General features: G+C 35.0%; 1 protein-coding gene across 1 annotated transcript; it reads right to left on the reverse strand.

Moving 5' to 3' along the window:
• LOC109346020 (peroxisome biogenesis protein 5-like) lies at positions 969-15,916 on the reverse strand. Its single transcript, XM_019585361.1, has 15 exons — positions 15,718-15,916; positions 15,256-15,378; positions 15,001-15,172; positions 14,082-14,275; positions 13,359-13,610; positions 12,292-12,402; positions 11,386-11,553; positions 9,264-9,457; positions 7,262-7,508; positions 5,067-5,151; positions 4,585-4,694; positions 4,089-4,313; positions 2,703-2,768; positions 1,793-1,887; positions 969-1,545 (listed from the first exon to the last, which is right to left on the reverse strand). Exons 1-15 carry the CDS (start codon positions 15,841-15,843, stop codon positions 1,467-1,469), a joined length of 2,247 nt encoding a protein of 748 aa, XP_019440906.1. The 5' UTR covers positions 15,844-15,916; the 3' UTR covers positions 969-1,466.

Consider the following 16,999-nt stretch of genomic DNA (forward strand, 5'->3'; position numbering starts at 1 on the left):
TTACGTCCAACAATCAGATCATTTTTGTTAACTCTATTAATTTTAGGTTATGTAATGTAGCCCTTACACAAACATTGTTCATCTTCTTCCAAGTGGCCTTCAGCATGGTCGATCGTCACCCAAGCTTGTAGCTTCCACCATGGTCGTCGTTCTACGCAGTGACCTCTACCATTCGTCTTTATACGGAGGCAAACTTCTAAATTTTGGACAAAAACAAAGCAAAGTTTCATGTGGGTCATCGGAGAATAATATAGAAAGGGGGAAGAGTATAATGTTTTTTATATGCCATATCAGGTTGGTTAACATAAGAGGTTTATCTGTTTGACATTTGAAACTTAAAGAGTTTTATACTACCTTAAAATAACTAATGGACTAGAGTAAGGGTTTTGCCCTACATTTATGATGCAGCAATGTTTTAAGTAATGGGACTAGTGTACTAAATTTGATTATTCATGTACCAATAAAGCATTGGTCTAGTAGTATAATGTCCCAATGGATCCCCAAGGTCGAGAGTTCGATTCTTGGGAGCGACACTTGTTGAGAGGGGCAGTTACGAACCCCGAAAGGAATTAATTCCTTACCCAAAAAGGTGAAGGGATACCCTTGGTAGTACAAAAAAATTTGATTATTCGTGTGAACATTAACAAGCCCTAATATTCATCAACTTTCAATCTTAAAATTGGAAGGGCCATTTTTAAAAAATATTGAAGGAAAACTTTACTTCCTTTACCAATCTTTAGAGAAAAATAGTCCAAGCTTTGTCCAAAACATTTTCTTTAACCAATGGAAGCTTAAATTGGCAAATGGAAAAAAAAGAATCTTGATGCATAAGTAATACAAGACTCTACAATAGCAAATCACTCACCTTAAGTACTATAAAAATAGCCGAACTTCGATACTACTGAAGATATTGAAATACTTTGAGGTATACCCTTGCATGTATTCTAGAATATGGAACATACAAACCATAAGGATAAAGAAGGGTTTATTAATGTTCATAGCCTAGTAACCATATAGAAGAGTGAATTTCAAGTAATAATGAAACAAATTAGATACATGATATGCAACCAATGGTGCTTATTTAAATACCCACCAACACAATAAGTCTAACTTATACTGAAATACCCTTTTTCCATACCTTAATTACTCCAGTTATTCTGTGATATATAGCTTTTGTATCATACAGAAATGAAGTCTGAAAATTCAGCCACCTTGGTATACTACATTATTCCCCCATTACATGATGCACATTTGTTCAAAGATCAAAAGAGCAATGCTTTGTATAAGCTAAGTTACTTGATTGTGTTTTCAGCTCTCTGTCTTTTCTAAGGAAGGAGATATACCGTTTAATGATCCAAAAGGTAAAAGGCAAAATAGGACTATGTTTGAGCCATGAGCCACCACCTCTGCGGTGGAACCGACATTCATGCAACTCGGACTCGGCGACTTACTAAATGCTGAACTTATTATAGTGGAAATTCTTTCTGGAGAAGGTCCACATTACGACTATCGCAAGCATCCAACAAGTCATTCCTTGAAGCGCAGCTGGAATATAGGAGATGTACAAGTTAGTCACAAAATCTATTAAGCTGACAATTCCATTCAAAGGGCAGCCTTCAATCTAGTAAGGCCCGAGGAGGATAAATGTGTCCAACCTTATCCTCGCAAGTAAATAAACTATTTCCAGGATTTGAACCTATGACCTCCAAGTCGCAAGACAAGCAACCTTACTGTTGCGTCAAGATTCACCTTCTTTACCTTTTCTCTGTTAATATATATTTAAAAATCATACCTCAATGAGATTCTCAAATATTGCCATGCATTCTCTGCTTTTGGATTCATGGCAAGTGCCCGAACATAATAACGAATGGACTCTTCATACATGCCCTGTAGGAAATTCGAAAGGAATAGCAAATTAGTAATTTCATAGAATCAAGTAATAATGCTTGCCAATAGTCCAATGCAGTAACTCAATTCAAAAACTTTGCTGCGTTGATTTTATCATCACCTCGATAACTTCGTATGTTCAAAAATCGAAACATCACATGCATGGACATGTGAAGGGACTTTTACGTGCTTAACCTGATGTTTAGTTCTTTTATTCTTTTCTTATATATAAAAAACTTCGTATTGTGTAGGTTAAGGTTCCACCTCACAACAAATTGGCACTGAGAGAAGTGACCTAACATGTACTTAAACCACTTAACGGTGTGGGACTTACAAGCCTTAATAGTGCACTTCCATCCATTTAACACTATTAAATGTTTAGTCCTAAATAGGTTGGATATATGAGCACAAGTACAGAATATGGAAAGTGAGAGCCAAGGGATAGTGTCAAGTGGTAAAATCCCACATCAATGTGTATGAGTGAAGAACCAGTTTAACAAAAGTTCCTTAAAATTAGCTCCATGTCAAATACAAGACATCTTTAACTATTAGGATGTGATATTTATGTGTACCACTAAAGAAAAGGAATTCCTCCAATTGGCATACAATTTTACTTTTCCTAAAATCCCATGATTGTGTTTTACTACATCGGAAGAGAATAAAAACTATTATTTGAAATGGGATGTGACACAACATGCACAAGTATACGACAAATGTTGAAAATTATAAGGTATAGCACAATTAAGATACAGCATAAGAAAATAGTAAATAGGAAAAAGGACTAAAATGATTTGGCTTAAAAATGATGAACTGACCTGGTTTGCATAACTAATACCCATATTTGCCCAAGCACGGACATAATTAGGCTTTAGATCTAGTGCCTGGAATTAAAGGAAGATTCCATTAGAGAGAAAATACTACACATTACAGAGAGAAAACAGAGTGCAAACAGTTTCATATTGATTCCTCCAAACACATAAAGACAACTGGAAAAGAAGAGAAAGTAAAAGAAAGCATAACACACATGTTAGTCTGGACCTATTCAGTCATTAAATCACACACAGAAATAAGCCCCTATTGAGGTATTTCATAAATAAAATGGTAATCAGAGCAAAGAGCACAGATAGAATTCTAACTAGTGATTCAAATTGCGAACCACATCATGTGATGCGGCTGCAATAATGCGGTTGCGGTGACCACTGCAACCATATCAAACCGCAATTGCAATGTGACACTAATCACAATGATGCAGTCACATCAAACCACATTTGGGCCGCATCGAATCACAGTAACCATGACCGTAATTTAAAACACTGGTTCTAACTAAAGAGTTCAGAGAAGAATGAGTTAAAACACAGCCAGGTGACAATGGGCACAGTTCAAGCTCAAACTAAACACAAGTCCAGGTTGCACAGTTCAAACTAAGATAAGCCCACAGACAGTTATCAACATTTTTAATTTCTACCCACGTCCTTAGACATCACAACTCCAATATGACTTACAAATCCATATATTTTTCGTACTTGTTATTATATAGAGGTTATAATTAAAACATTTCAACTTTATAAAAGTCTGTTATGAAGTAAGAAAAATAGTATATAATTTTCAGATATCTGTCTTGTTACATTTTCCCGGTGGTCATAATAGGAAATTTATAATACTTATCAAATACCATACAGCAACTACAGGAATTCATATGCACATGGTAATGACTAATAACTAGCGATGCGCCATAAAATACACCAAAAACGGTGTTTTAAAGAGATTAGAGAGTCATGATAAACTCCCAAAGATGCAGGTTGATAAATGGCTACCACATGGTCAAAGTCAAACATTTAATTTCCACTTTTTATTTTATAATTGAAGTTCCATTTAAATGTCACAAATTATAATAAAGCAACCAAAAATTCCACTTCGAATGATAATTCTATTAATACAAGCAACATATGAAACATGTACAGGGACCACAACTAGTAAGTACTAATCTACCCTAAAATTACTAATACTAGTTCTGATGATTCATGACAAACTCCCTGACTTAAAGGTGGCTGAATGATTACCCCATGGTTACATACTCATATCCTAAAAAAGTTGATAAATAAAGTTACAGTTAAACTTTATAAATCATAAAGGAACAAAACTTCCCACTTAAAACACAGAAAATTTCCACCTATATCAGGACTAAATCTGATATGCATTACCTGTTGATAAGCCATTATTGCATCCGCACTTTGAACACTGTTTGCTTGTGTTGCACCAAGCTTGTTCCAGAGAGAGTAATCCTGGGGCTTAAGTTTCAATGCTTGTTCAAAAGATGCAATAGCTTTGTCATATTCCCTGGATAAGTTGTACAGGACCCCAAGAACTATGTGAACATCTGCATCATCCGGCGAGAGTTGAGCTGCTTCTTTGAATAATCTAGAAACCTGCAGAAAGGAATATCAATCTTCCCAATCTAACCAGAAGATATTTTGGTATAAAGAGAAATATTCTTACACTAAAAATAGAACTACGATTGGCGTCTATACAAAAGACCCAAACAACTGCAGAGACAGGAACACCCCACAAGGCTTTACAAATAGGTTTCTACGTTAATTACAATGTGTATTGTGAATGAGGACTTCCAAGTTAGCAAACCTAACTATAACAAATAATCCTTTAGCAAACAGGATAATCAGGCATAAAACAACTACGTACATCAGCATAGTACAATGAATCTGGCATCTCAGGAGGGGTAAGTGTTCCATACTTCTGGTGATGGTGTAGCCATCCATATAAATACTTCAGAGCAGACGCTTGCTCCAGTTCTGCAAATATCAGTAGATGAATTCAAATTTCCACTAGAATATAATACAAAGCCTACAAGTTATTCTCATCAATGTTTTCAGTTAGGACGCCACTAAAAGAGAAGACAAGTACAAAATGGATAACAACTAACAAGAATCCTTAAAAAGCAGGCACAATACAAGTAAATTAAAGCAGCTTAGCTTCTGAAAAGAGCTCTCTATCCTCTGTGCATTTCCATCAAAGCAAAACTCCAGATATATGGGTAGCAACATACCCATAAATTAATTCTAGCATCAAGGCTTGGTATGGCAAATGAGCTTAGAGCTAATTTTAATTTCCGATTGTTCTTTATATCATTCATCCAGGTAATTAATCAAAAGCAATTAACTAACCATTTGTATGACTGACACCAAGTGCAAGAAGCACTTCAAGGTTTGTTGGATCAGCCTCCTGTGCACGCATCATCGCTGCAATGGCCTGTGCAAGTTCAAAAAAAATTAATATTTAAATTATCGTCTTAAAATAAATTTCCCAGAAATCTTAAACACTAAGCAATGGCTCAGTGTAAAGCATGGCAAAATCTAGGTAGTCAATAGTGCGTGATAACACTGCGATAGAGGCATGTAGCAGGTTTTCGGTCATTCCCTGCGATGCAACTGTGGATAGCAGCACATATGGCCGTAGCGCCCATAGCAGGTCAAATAGCGGTGATCGCAGGACAAATCATGTGTCACGACCCGCTATGTGTTTCACAGCAAATGGAACCCTAATTTTAGAGGTCTTTTTGCCCCTCTTTTTAGTGGTGGCAGGTTTTCTTACTAGGGTTTTAGGTAATTTACCCTTCCCCATCTTTCCCTTCTACTTAACACATTGATTTTTCTAGGCTCTACCTTTCTTCGTTCTTCTCTTTCTTTTTCCTAATTTCAGTATACATGTTCAGTTGCTTACATGTTCTTCATCAACATGAACAAAATTAAAAGGCTTCCTACTTCAAGAACATACTTCATCTTTTATCAGCATGATCTTTCCTTGGCCCCGAATTGTTTTTCCTATTATCATTTATTGATTCTCTTCAAACTGACTGAACCAAATTTTGACATCATCTTCGTGTGGTTCAATTTTTCATATATAACTTTGTCATGGCCTCCAGCTTCGATCACATCTAGAATCTGTAATACTCTTATCTTGATTATCAATTAGGAATGTTTCTTTAATATGACCTTTTTAGTATTTTTGTGCATTTATATGTGTAGGCTATAAATTACTAAAATATTTTTTTCTTAGTTGAGCTTGTAGGGGTTGTCCCGCTATCTCACTATAGTGTTTTTGGGATCAACCGCTATCCACAATTGACTACCTAAGGTAAAATTGAGATACATGTAACATATCAACCAAATTTTTTAACACGGTTGTAGCACTTCATCCATTCAAGAATGTTCTAAATGTCATGTAACAAACAATAAAGATTTTGATAGAACACAAAAAACAACTGAATAATAGGAGTATCGTTATTTATATGTACCAGAAAATAGGGTCGCAGATCAGTACGTAGCCTCTGGACGAGATAGAGTTCTCTAACCAACCTAGAGCCCATGACTCTTCCCCTTAGAGTATCTCTCAGTACTCCCTCTCTTCTAAAAGATTATGCACTCATGCTATGCACTCACTCCTAATAACTACCTGGTCACATGTCACTCACTCTTCTCCTCTAACTAACTGCCAGCTCACCCCTTTTAGCTTAGATTCTTCCCTGGCCTACTGTTACGCCTCCTGGAATACACATTCCAAAGTACATGCTTTAGGGTTTTCCTCTACATGTCCTATCAGATTTATTATATGAATTGTAGATTATGCAAACAAAAATTTCTGTGATTTCAGCGTTCGTGTTATGCAGAGGATAAATCCAGAGGAAATCTATCAATTGCCAAGCAACAAGGGATTTTCCTTCATTCTTGCTGTGAACTCTTCTGTTCTTTATTTTTCCTTTCAGAAAATGAATGCTAAGAGTTAGACTGTACAATAGACAGTTATGGTTTCTAACTTTCTATACAAATGGGCAATGTAGAGAGAGAGCACCATTGTTTTACAAAATAATCAATTATTATTATTGACATGACAGTATACAGTGGCAGAAAATGTACACAAATGATTTGGAAAGCAATTTTCCGTATTAAAACAAGATATTGGGAACAGAAACAAAGGTAGAAAAACCGGTGATAGAATAATAAAGATTCCAATTTAATCCCACTGCATCCTCCCTCAAAAGAAACATACATTTTATATTATTTTTTGTAAATATGAAATGACCAATAATTGTACTTCTCACTGAAACCATTTTTTCTTTCAAATATAAGAGAAAGCATAAATCATTCATTGTACATCTTGAATGTTAAATTGATGAGTTGAGCAAAGAAAAAAGCAAAATTGAATGATAGTTAATTAAACAGCAACACCATCTTAGCTATAAACTAAAAAGGGCAGGACAACTCACTACACGAGGTTGTCATCTAGTGGGGTCTGGGGATGATAGATGTATGTAGCCTTATACAAATAAGGGAGTTTATCATCAAGGAGGTTGTAACCTAACCTGTTGATCATCATCGTTCTCTGCATGTGCTATTCCAAGTAGTCTCCACCCTTCAGCATTTTCAGGGTTTTTCATGACTTCGGCTTCCAATGCAAGAACAGCTTCACTTAAAAGTCCTTTCCTGAATAAATCTTGGCCTTCTTTTAATGGATTTGGATGACCAACATAAGGATTTAAATCTGAGAAGACATAAACGCCCCTTGAACCATCTGACAGCTTCCTGGACGCAACTTGCTCATTTAGATACCTTCATATGAACCCCAAACAGATGCTGATTAGTTCAAGGGAATAACCTCAATGCTGGAACATAACAATGTGAAGTCGAATGGAAGAGAACGTGGTCATAAGACTCATAACCCAAGCATAATGAGAAAATACAAAATTTATGCTAGTGCAGGAACAACCACTGTTTAATATTAATCAAAGAATAGTTGGTGAACAGATAAAAATAAAAAAAGGTTCCAATGCAAGAACAGTTCCACTTAAAGGTCTTTTCTTGAGCACATCTTGGCCTTCTTTTAATGGATTTGGATGGCCAATATAGGATTTAAATCCGAGTAGACTTAAATCGAAATAGGATTAGGTGGACCACTATCCTCCATTCCTCCTAAAGCAACTAACATAGATCAATCAATGATCTTAGGAACATGCAGTTAGTCAACAAGTATTGTATGGTGACATTCATATATAAAAAGTATCAAACCAATAGCCAGTTCTCATTGATTTAGTACATAAACTGAATTCTGCATAATTTTTACACAACAATTTTGCAGATCCAATCGAAGTGTACAAGCCCCACTCTTATAGTCGAAATAAAACTGAAATGTAATGAACTAGGCATTTATGCATTAAAGATCCATCATGGTTAAGGATGTCTTTAAACTAAGCTGTTAATGAATTATTTGAATTCTGCTCATTAAATACTCATTCAATCTCGTTCATTTATCTAAACACAGAAGCTCAAGCTTGAACTTAGGCTTGACTATTTACATAAGTCAAACTCAAGCTTTGTAGACTTCACATTAATAGCTCATGTGTGTGTAATGTATGAAAAAGTATGAATTATTTACATATATAAAATAATATTTTACTTCTAATTTAATTTCATCCTTTAGCATAAAGATGTTTGTTATCTATTAAATTAATAAGCTTAAAAGTAATTTGGGGGGAAATTTGATAAAGAAAATAGTCAACAAGTAAATGAGCCAAACTCAAGCTTCATATTTTTAAACAAGTCAAGCTGAAGCTTGACTGATTTGACTTACCTCAACTTACTACTAGTCTTCTACGTTTAAATTACTGACTCCAATATTTTCACACAATTTCTCTTTCTCATCTCGCCTTGTCATATTCTTCCATTCCTGGTATGTGTTAGGCAAGGGCCTAGACTAGAGAAAGGTGTTATTTTTTACATCGTTTGAAAGCCACTACAATCTAGACTAATTTGTTTTGAACCTTTGGTGAATTTGTATTTAACCTTTGAGTCTGGAGCAGTGCATACCAATTAACACCTAATGCCAATCCTCAAACTCCAAAAAACGAATAATAAAAAGTATGACAACCAAGCTTTAGTCAAACTACTTGGGGTCTGATAAAAACGAATAATAACAGTCATCATGCAAAATTACACGAAAGGGCAAAGGAAAGGATAAACGTCAAAGGACATGTTTGAGATTTTCTTATCTTCGGTAAAAGAAACCATTAGAAGGGAAATGATGAGTGGGTAAGACGTCCTCCAGTTGAAAAGGAAAAGGAGAAAATCGAAGTAAAATATAAATCAATAATATCGATCAGCCCAAAACATCTTTCCAATCTCTCTACAACTTCCAATTCTATCGATAAAAGTAGCCACAAAGAAAGATCACATGATGGCATAGTTCTTTAGAGTCATTCTACAAAATACAAATTCTTCTAAAACTTCTTTGTTTTGTCAATTTATCAAGTGAATAGTTCTTTATGAAGAAAAGAAATTGCAACTTGGTCAGTAGGAAGGTGGACTTACTCATCATATGCATTTGCCCAATGTTCAGAAGAGCCTTCTCCGAAAACTCCTTCACCCATCTGCTGACCAAATTCATCTGCCCAATCATCAACATGCAACTTCGAGAAGTCATTAACCCACTGGTCATCAACTGGTTCAAGCTGTTGTCCTTCAGTTGTAAACTCATTCACCCACTGATCAGGTCCACGAGAAACCTGGAAACCACCATTCAGCATTGAAAATTTTGAGGAAAAGGAAGATAACTAAGTAGACCTATCATAATCCAAACCAAAATAACTTGCCATGCACTTTTTATCACTTTGTATTTGCACTAAAAATTAACTAACTATAAGATGTATCTCAGATTTGCATGAATAAACGGGTTGTCTAGTGCGTGAAGCTCCCACCATTGTGGAGTCTAGGAAAGTTTCCTCATGACTAAAGAGATTGTTTCCACAACTATAACCCATAAGCATCAAGTCACAAGGCAACCTTACCTTTGTCCTAAGGCTCAACCCTCAAGAGATGACAAAATCCAAGAAATAACAAAATCCAACTCACAATTAAAATGAATACTCAAGAACCTGCCTACAATATTACAGCAGAACTGCACGTGTAAGAATGCTAGTATGTCAACAATGTTTAACCGTAAAAAAAATAAGATACCACTGGAATCAAAGTGATGTAAGTACAACCCATTCTAACACCCATATAAATAGAGCTCCTCAAGAACTCGCAATAGAAAACTCTGGATAAAATCTGTGGAGAAGGCTTAGTTTTCTTTTTTGATAAATAAAGAAATTTCATTACATGAAAATAGAATAGTACAAGAGAAGAGGATAAGAGACATCCTCACAAAGAACAAAAGAAAGAGAAACAACTACTGCTATGAGGTAGAACGATGCAACAAAGCATGTCAGTCCCTCTGCAAATCTACCATAGAAACCCCAGACAAAAAAAATGGGCAGAGAGCACCAAAGTGATGCCAAAAGAAGAAACCCTCTCCCAAAAATAGTCTAAAGATGAGAAGGAATCTAAAAATTCTATGGTTCCTTTCCAACCATATATACACTGCTAATTTTTTTTAGCAAATTATAGACCGGAAAACTCCTTATCCCTCTCAATCAAAGCCTTCAGAATGTTGTCTGGGTGAAAAGGCCACCCAGCACTTACAGTACTACCCACTAAAACAAGTGGCAACCCAAATTATCAGCAAAAATGCCTAGAAATATGTCCTCAAAGGAAGTTGTCTTCGATGACTTTTAAAGAAGTTGGGCAACCTTGCAGCATTTTTTTCTTTTCACCAGATGTATTTTCTCTCTTCTGCTTTGGAGCATTTCTTATCTTGCCTTTACCAGTACCTTAACTCTTTCCTATCTAATAATTTTCTTCGTTTCTTGTGAAAACGGTACTTGTAATTCACCCAAAATAAAGGGCACACATGTCACTTAGAATTTATAAGATTATTGTAAAATAATTTAGGATTTTAAGGTCAGTGTTTTTATCACAACTATTCAGAACCATTTTAAAAAGGCCTGTGTTTACATTTTTGCTTATTCTGTCTCAACCTTTATCCTTATCTTTCTGCCTCATCTGGTTAAGAGTAACAAAAACTATAGGTCATTTTAGTTTTTTTAACTGAATTTATGCCAATCAATCATAAACACTTGCAAACAAGTATGATTTCAAGCTCACTGAAAATTTTACATGCCTTATGTTGGGTATGATGATTTTGGGCTGCAGCCCAGCAGGGAGAAGCCTCCACAGGTTTACTATCGAAGGAGGAAGAGGGTCAAGCAAATAGGAGAGAAGTAGGGTAACTAATGGAATAGGTGTAGTTGTCTAGTTGATAGACAAGTTAGTTATATTCTGTTTTGATAGGGTAGTTAGTTATGTCTCTGTTTTGGCTTTATAAGGAACCCCTCTATAAAGGGAGAAGGGTCTTTTTTGATATTCAGTTTACTGGGTTGTTCCAGTGTGAAAAGGAGAGTGTTCCTTTTGGGGGTAACTTGTTACCTTGGTTCTTTTGTATCTTGAAGTCTTATTTCAATAAAGAGGTAATTCAGTAATTTTTCATCTTTGTGAGAGAATTTACAGTGTTAGATTTCTAATCTACCATTCTCAAAGGAGAGGATCCTATCACCTTGTCATTTAAAAATTCACCAGCCCATGAATGACCATGATTGTATTGCTGCTGGTATTCTGCTGCCCAATCTCCAGATGCAGGTAATGCATTCTCTTTAACTTGATTGTCATCAATAATCAACTCACCACGGCTCATCTTTGATACAAATTGAAGAAACTTCGAGTTCTGCATGCCACAAAAACATGATGTTGACTTTTTTTCCAAAAAGAGAAAAGAAATTAGACAAGAGGATAATATATCCTTAACAAGGGCACACAAAATATAGCACAAAAGGAACAAAACCATTCTCCAGTTAAGTGATAACACAGATAGATCCTATTAGTTTAAGACTCATGTTCTAAATCATCTAGTCTAGACTACTGAATCTTAATTTCTTGATGCCCTTTGCTAGATCACTATGACACCCTCCACCATAATATTTTCCACTAGCACCAATGATCTTCCCTTCCTGTAAATGTTAAAACTACTGATACTGAAAAGTTGCATTCGAATTCAAGTGAGATATTGAATACATTTTAGTGTAGTAGATGAAGATTGTTCATGCGTTGTCCACCTGAAATTCAGGTTAATGAACATATTTATAACCAGTTGTTCACTCGATTATAAAATTTTGCAAAATTCATTATCTATCCACATTTTTCGCATACCAAATTAAACACTCGTAATCTTTAGTTTGTAATAGTAAGACGAATATCAAGAGGAGATAAAGTACAAACATGGTTCCCAATTTTCTCATTTTATTTATCAAATAAAGTAGAGCACCTATAACCATAAAGATCAAATAAATTATCTAAAAATTATTGAACTTCTGTTTTCTTATTTATTAAATATTATAAAGTACTAGATTGGAATCATTTACATGCTTGTAAAATAAAAATGTCAAAGATGTGTACAGAAATAAACCTGAAATTTAGGGTCACCCCCCAATGTATTTGCAAGCATGCGAGTCTGCTCCATTGCAGCTAAGTTTGACATGTTCATCCCTCGCATTTGATCCACAGATGACAGTTGAGACTGCAGGATGAAAATATATTAAAAATATCCAGATAAAATGAGCATTTAAAAATAATAACATAAATAGTGGCTCTTGTATTGGGCGGGCACCCCTTGTACTCTGTTTAATACAATTTTTCTTATCGAAAAAAAAACATAAACAGTGGCAACCTTGAAATTTTGATCAATGTGATATCTACAAATACTAGTTTAATCCAAACATATGGATACCAACATGATGGCCAGTGAAAAAGAAGACACTGCGCCTAAAACATGTATGAAAGAAATGAAGATGCCTTCTTCCATCTGTTGTAATATTTTCTTCCATGACTTTTTAACTTGGGCTCTACCCATTTTGGATGCTTTCATTGACAAATTGACATTATAAAAACCTCAAAACTTAAAAGAAATCAAGATTCTCCTTCTCCTCCTGTTAAGAGATGCTATATACAGGTAATGGATGCCAACATCAAAATCGATGAAGAAACATGGCATTGGATTAATGTTTGGAGGATTATTTTGAAGGGAAACTCATAGCTTAAGAAAGGAAAGTATTGGTTGTGAAACTGAAACTGAGTGGAATAGCTCTACAATTGTGAAAAAGACTGGAGAAGCAATGTGTGAGACCAGGAAAACCTAAAACTCAAACTTGCAGTCGATAAAGGCAAAACTCAGGAAGCAATTTGCTCCAACTAATTATAAGATGGACATTAAAGAGAAATTTCATGGATTAATCTAAAAATGAGTACTGTACGCCTAACACTACTTCAAATCCACAGTTTGTGCAACTTTGGTTCTAATCCTACAATGTTTTCAATAGCTGTCAATTCAGTATAACAAGTTTCCTCAATAAAGCTGAAGGACCTAAATTGCATGTCAAATGGCAGTAGACATAAAACTACGTTAAAGTACTGATTAAAAAGAGAGTAAGAATCTTAAAGTTATAGCATAGAAATAAAACAGGAAAAATTTCTCACATGTTGAAATTCAGATACCCAACCATTGGCACCATGTTGCTGCTCAAATGAGTTAGCCCAAGAATCAGGATTGTCATATTGTTGCCTATGTTGACTATATTCAGTAATCCATCCGTCCGCAGCAGGGGCACCAAGTCTCAGGTTGCCTTGAGATTCATTCCAGTAATCATTAAGCTCCCGAAACCTTTCAGGCATATGTCCCTTACCACGGATATTGCTGTCGATATCTAAAGAGGAAAGAAGTGCATTTACCTGTAAATTTAATTACAAGTGATGAGTCTAGAGTCAAGCAATCAAGTCAAAAGAATTAGGCAACGTTTTGTTTAATGGTAAAACTCATTATCTATCACACGTCGATCCAAGTCATCCAACACAAAATCATACCACATGCTGTGTCAAGGAAATTTAGCTAAGCATAATACAGTGTTATTTTGCAAAAAAAGTATAAAATAAAAGACATCTGTTTTAATAGAACTTGTACGTATATTAGACCATGGAACTTCTTGCACACTCACATCAGAGCCTAGGCCACCATCCTAGCACCTACACACAACACTGAACTTTAACCTTTAAACAATTAAACCTCTCTCTCTCTCTCTCTCTCTCTCTCTCTCTCTTCCTTCAATGATGACCCACTTAGTTGTCACAATATTATGTTCATATAGTGTAATAAACCAAAGAATTAAAAGTAAAGCAGATGAAGGTATCAATTAATTTCCTTACTTGGGCGTCAATAAATTCTTCACTTTTATCCGCAAAGAGGTGCCTAGCCATTATGCTGCTACGGTCACGTATGCATTGTTTATCACCTTCAGATAAACCCAATAATGGAACAGGAGCAGGATGAAATGGGACTCCACCACGACCACTATCAAGAAATGAGTGCAAAAAGCTTGATAGAACTCTTTGAGGTGTCCCTGATATAATGCAAAATGGACATTATCAATTTCATACCTCTTCTTTTTATGTGAAGTGTCTCGAAGAATTGAAGTAACATATTTGAGTCCATAAGACATACTAATATCAAAGCACTTCAACTAAAGCCCAATAAAGACGCAATATTACTCAGTGATGACCAGCACGGCGAGTTTAAAAATATCAAATGCATTGGAAATCCACTTCATAAACAACAAATCTCAAAGAACATAGTCCCACACGCATCCATAACATTTTGTTAACTAAAAGAATAAATTCATTATGACAGAGAAGACAACAACGAAGAATTGGGAGGATAAGATAACCTCATTGAAAACCATCTCATTTATTATGCAGGTTCGATTTTTTCTTTGTACTAGAATGGTAGGCACTGTGTCAATAATACTCAAAACTACCGAGGCAATGAGGATTAAAACATATGTTTGGTTCTGCATAAGTTTTACCCAAAAATGACCTTCAAAGTTGAGGGTCTACTTGTGAGTTGATTTTCGGAGGGAAAGGAAAAGCATGGGAATCCTCTGGCAAGCGTATTTCATGATTCTCAAGCCTTCCTCTTCCCTTCCCCTCCAAAAATCAACTAGCAAATAAACCCGTAAGCAAAAAACAGTGGTGACACAATGACCCAAATATAACAGCATACCCATACACATATTATGCTCCGAGTAACCATGTTTAAAACATTAAATTATGAAAAATCGATAATTACCATCCAATGGTGGTTGATGAAGCTGTGGACCTGGCCCCCTATCATAGAGGCGGTCTAATTGAGAACTTGGATGTTGACTAACTCTACCATCATGTTGTATCTCATTCCAAGCACCCTCAAGCTCACCGCCGACCCCACCAGCCGACCGGAACCTATTAAGAAACTCTGGCCCCTATCATTTTAACACAATATTATCATACTTATAATACAACAAAAATACAATTTGACATAATTGAAAAGTAGAATAATCAAAACCTGAGAGTTAGCATCAAAAAAAGGCTTATCGAGTTCGGATCCAGGTAGCTCATTGGAAGGTTGGGAGTAAAATTGCAACGCAGGACCAGTTGCAGTTGATGTAGGAATCTCCTTAAGCCTCTCCTGTTTCCATAATTTCAAAAAAATCACATCATCATCATCATTAATAAGACAGTCTGTACCCACTTTAGTCCTTATAACCAAATTTATCCCGAAAAAATAAAAAAAAAACAAACTAATACTCAAAAAAATCGCGAATATAAGTCAAAATAATCGTGATAAGGGTCATAAAAAATGCTAAGAGTAACTAATTTGATTAGGACTATTTTGTGTTTTCCTAGACTAAAATATCTCTTTACTCTTAATAATAACAATAATAACCAAGTTGATAAATAACAGTCGGTTTCAGAAACATCCAAAACCTTGATATCGGCGTCTATAGCGGTCAATTTAATTAAGTACCTGAGTTTTAGAAGAAGAGCCAATAAGAGCGTTTGCAAGAGCACCGAGAGGATTATTTGAAGAAGAAGAAGAAGCTGAAGGATCGGGACATGATGTAGAACCCAAAACAAGGTCACGCATCGCCATAATAATAATAATAATAATAATAAGTTTTCAATTATTAATCACTGTTCTTCTTCTTTATAGTTCACCCTCTCGTGCTGTTTTATCTGTGAAAACCAAATCATATATTCATATCAATTTGGAAGAACTATCATCAACGATCAGAATTTGTTGAAGAAACGGACGGCGGAGATTACTAGAGTGGTATGGAATATGAGGAAATTAAATTATTTTATTAATTGAATAAATGGATGGGATGTTAAGAAATTCCCTAAGATAATTGTTTAAAAAAGAAAACCATTGAAAGTTTGTATTGAAATGTAATTTCTTGACATTTGGAAAAGTGATAAGATTGTTTTTTTAATAATTATATTGATTTGTAATTATTAATGTCCGTGTGGCTACAGACATGAAGTGTTAAGAGTAGAATATATTGGTAGTGATTATTTACGATTATATGATTTTTTTAGAAATTAACTAGCAAGTTACCCGTGCATTTGTACGGGACGATATTTTTTGCTGTATGATTAAGAACACATATTACATGTACATTTATGATTAAGAATATGTATGTTGCTCGTGCATTCGCATGGTTAAAACCATATACGTTACAAGTGCATTCATATGGTTAAAAATTATTAATTATATATAAAATCAACGGTCAAACCATACGGTTTAACTGTGTAAATTGGATAAACTTAATATGGGTCATCTACTGGTTTAACATCTTGCTCGACTTTCTCAACATTGTTTTTTACACATACATAACATGATATAGTTAGTAGTATCCTATTAATCAAAAAAATCATCAATAAATTTATAAGATTCTAAAATAAGATTAGTATAAAAATAAATATTATTTAACTCTAAAATAGCTACAAACAATATGTTATGATTCATATTATTATTACTATTTTAATATTGCTATAGTAACATCTATTACTTATATAATAAAAAAAACTCTCTCATGACATGTGTCAATCTCTCAATGACATGTGTCAATCTCTCAAGAACTCCCTCATGATATGTGTCAATCTCTCAATCTCTCATGACATGTGTCAATCTCTCAAGCCCTCATGACATGTGAAGGCTTACTCTGTTGGCTGTCAAACATGATACCGAGACCTGTAGTCCCCTTCAAATATCTGAAAATCCGTTTGAATGATTCCCAATGTTGCTT

The sequence above is a fragment of the Lupinus angustifolius genome, chromosome LG04 (assembly GCF_001865875.1).
Source record: "Lupinus angustifolius cultivar Tanjil chromosome LG04, LupAngTanjil_v1.0, whole genome shotgun sequence".
Classification (NCBI taxonomy): Eukaryota; Viridiplantae; Streptophyta; class Magnoliopsida; order Fabales; family Fabaceae; genus Lupinus; species Lupinus angustifolius.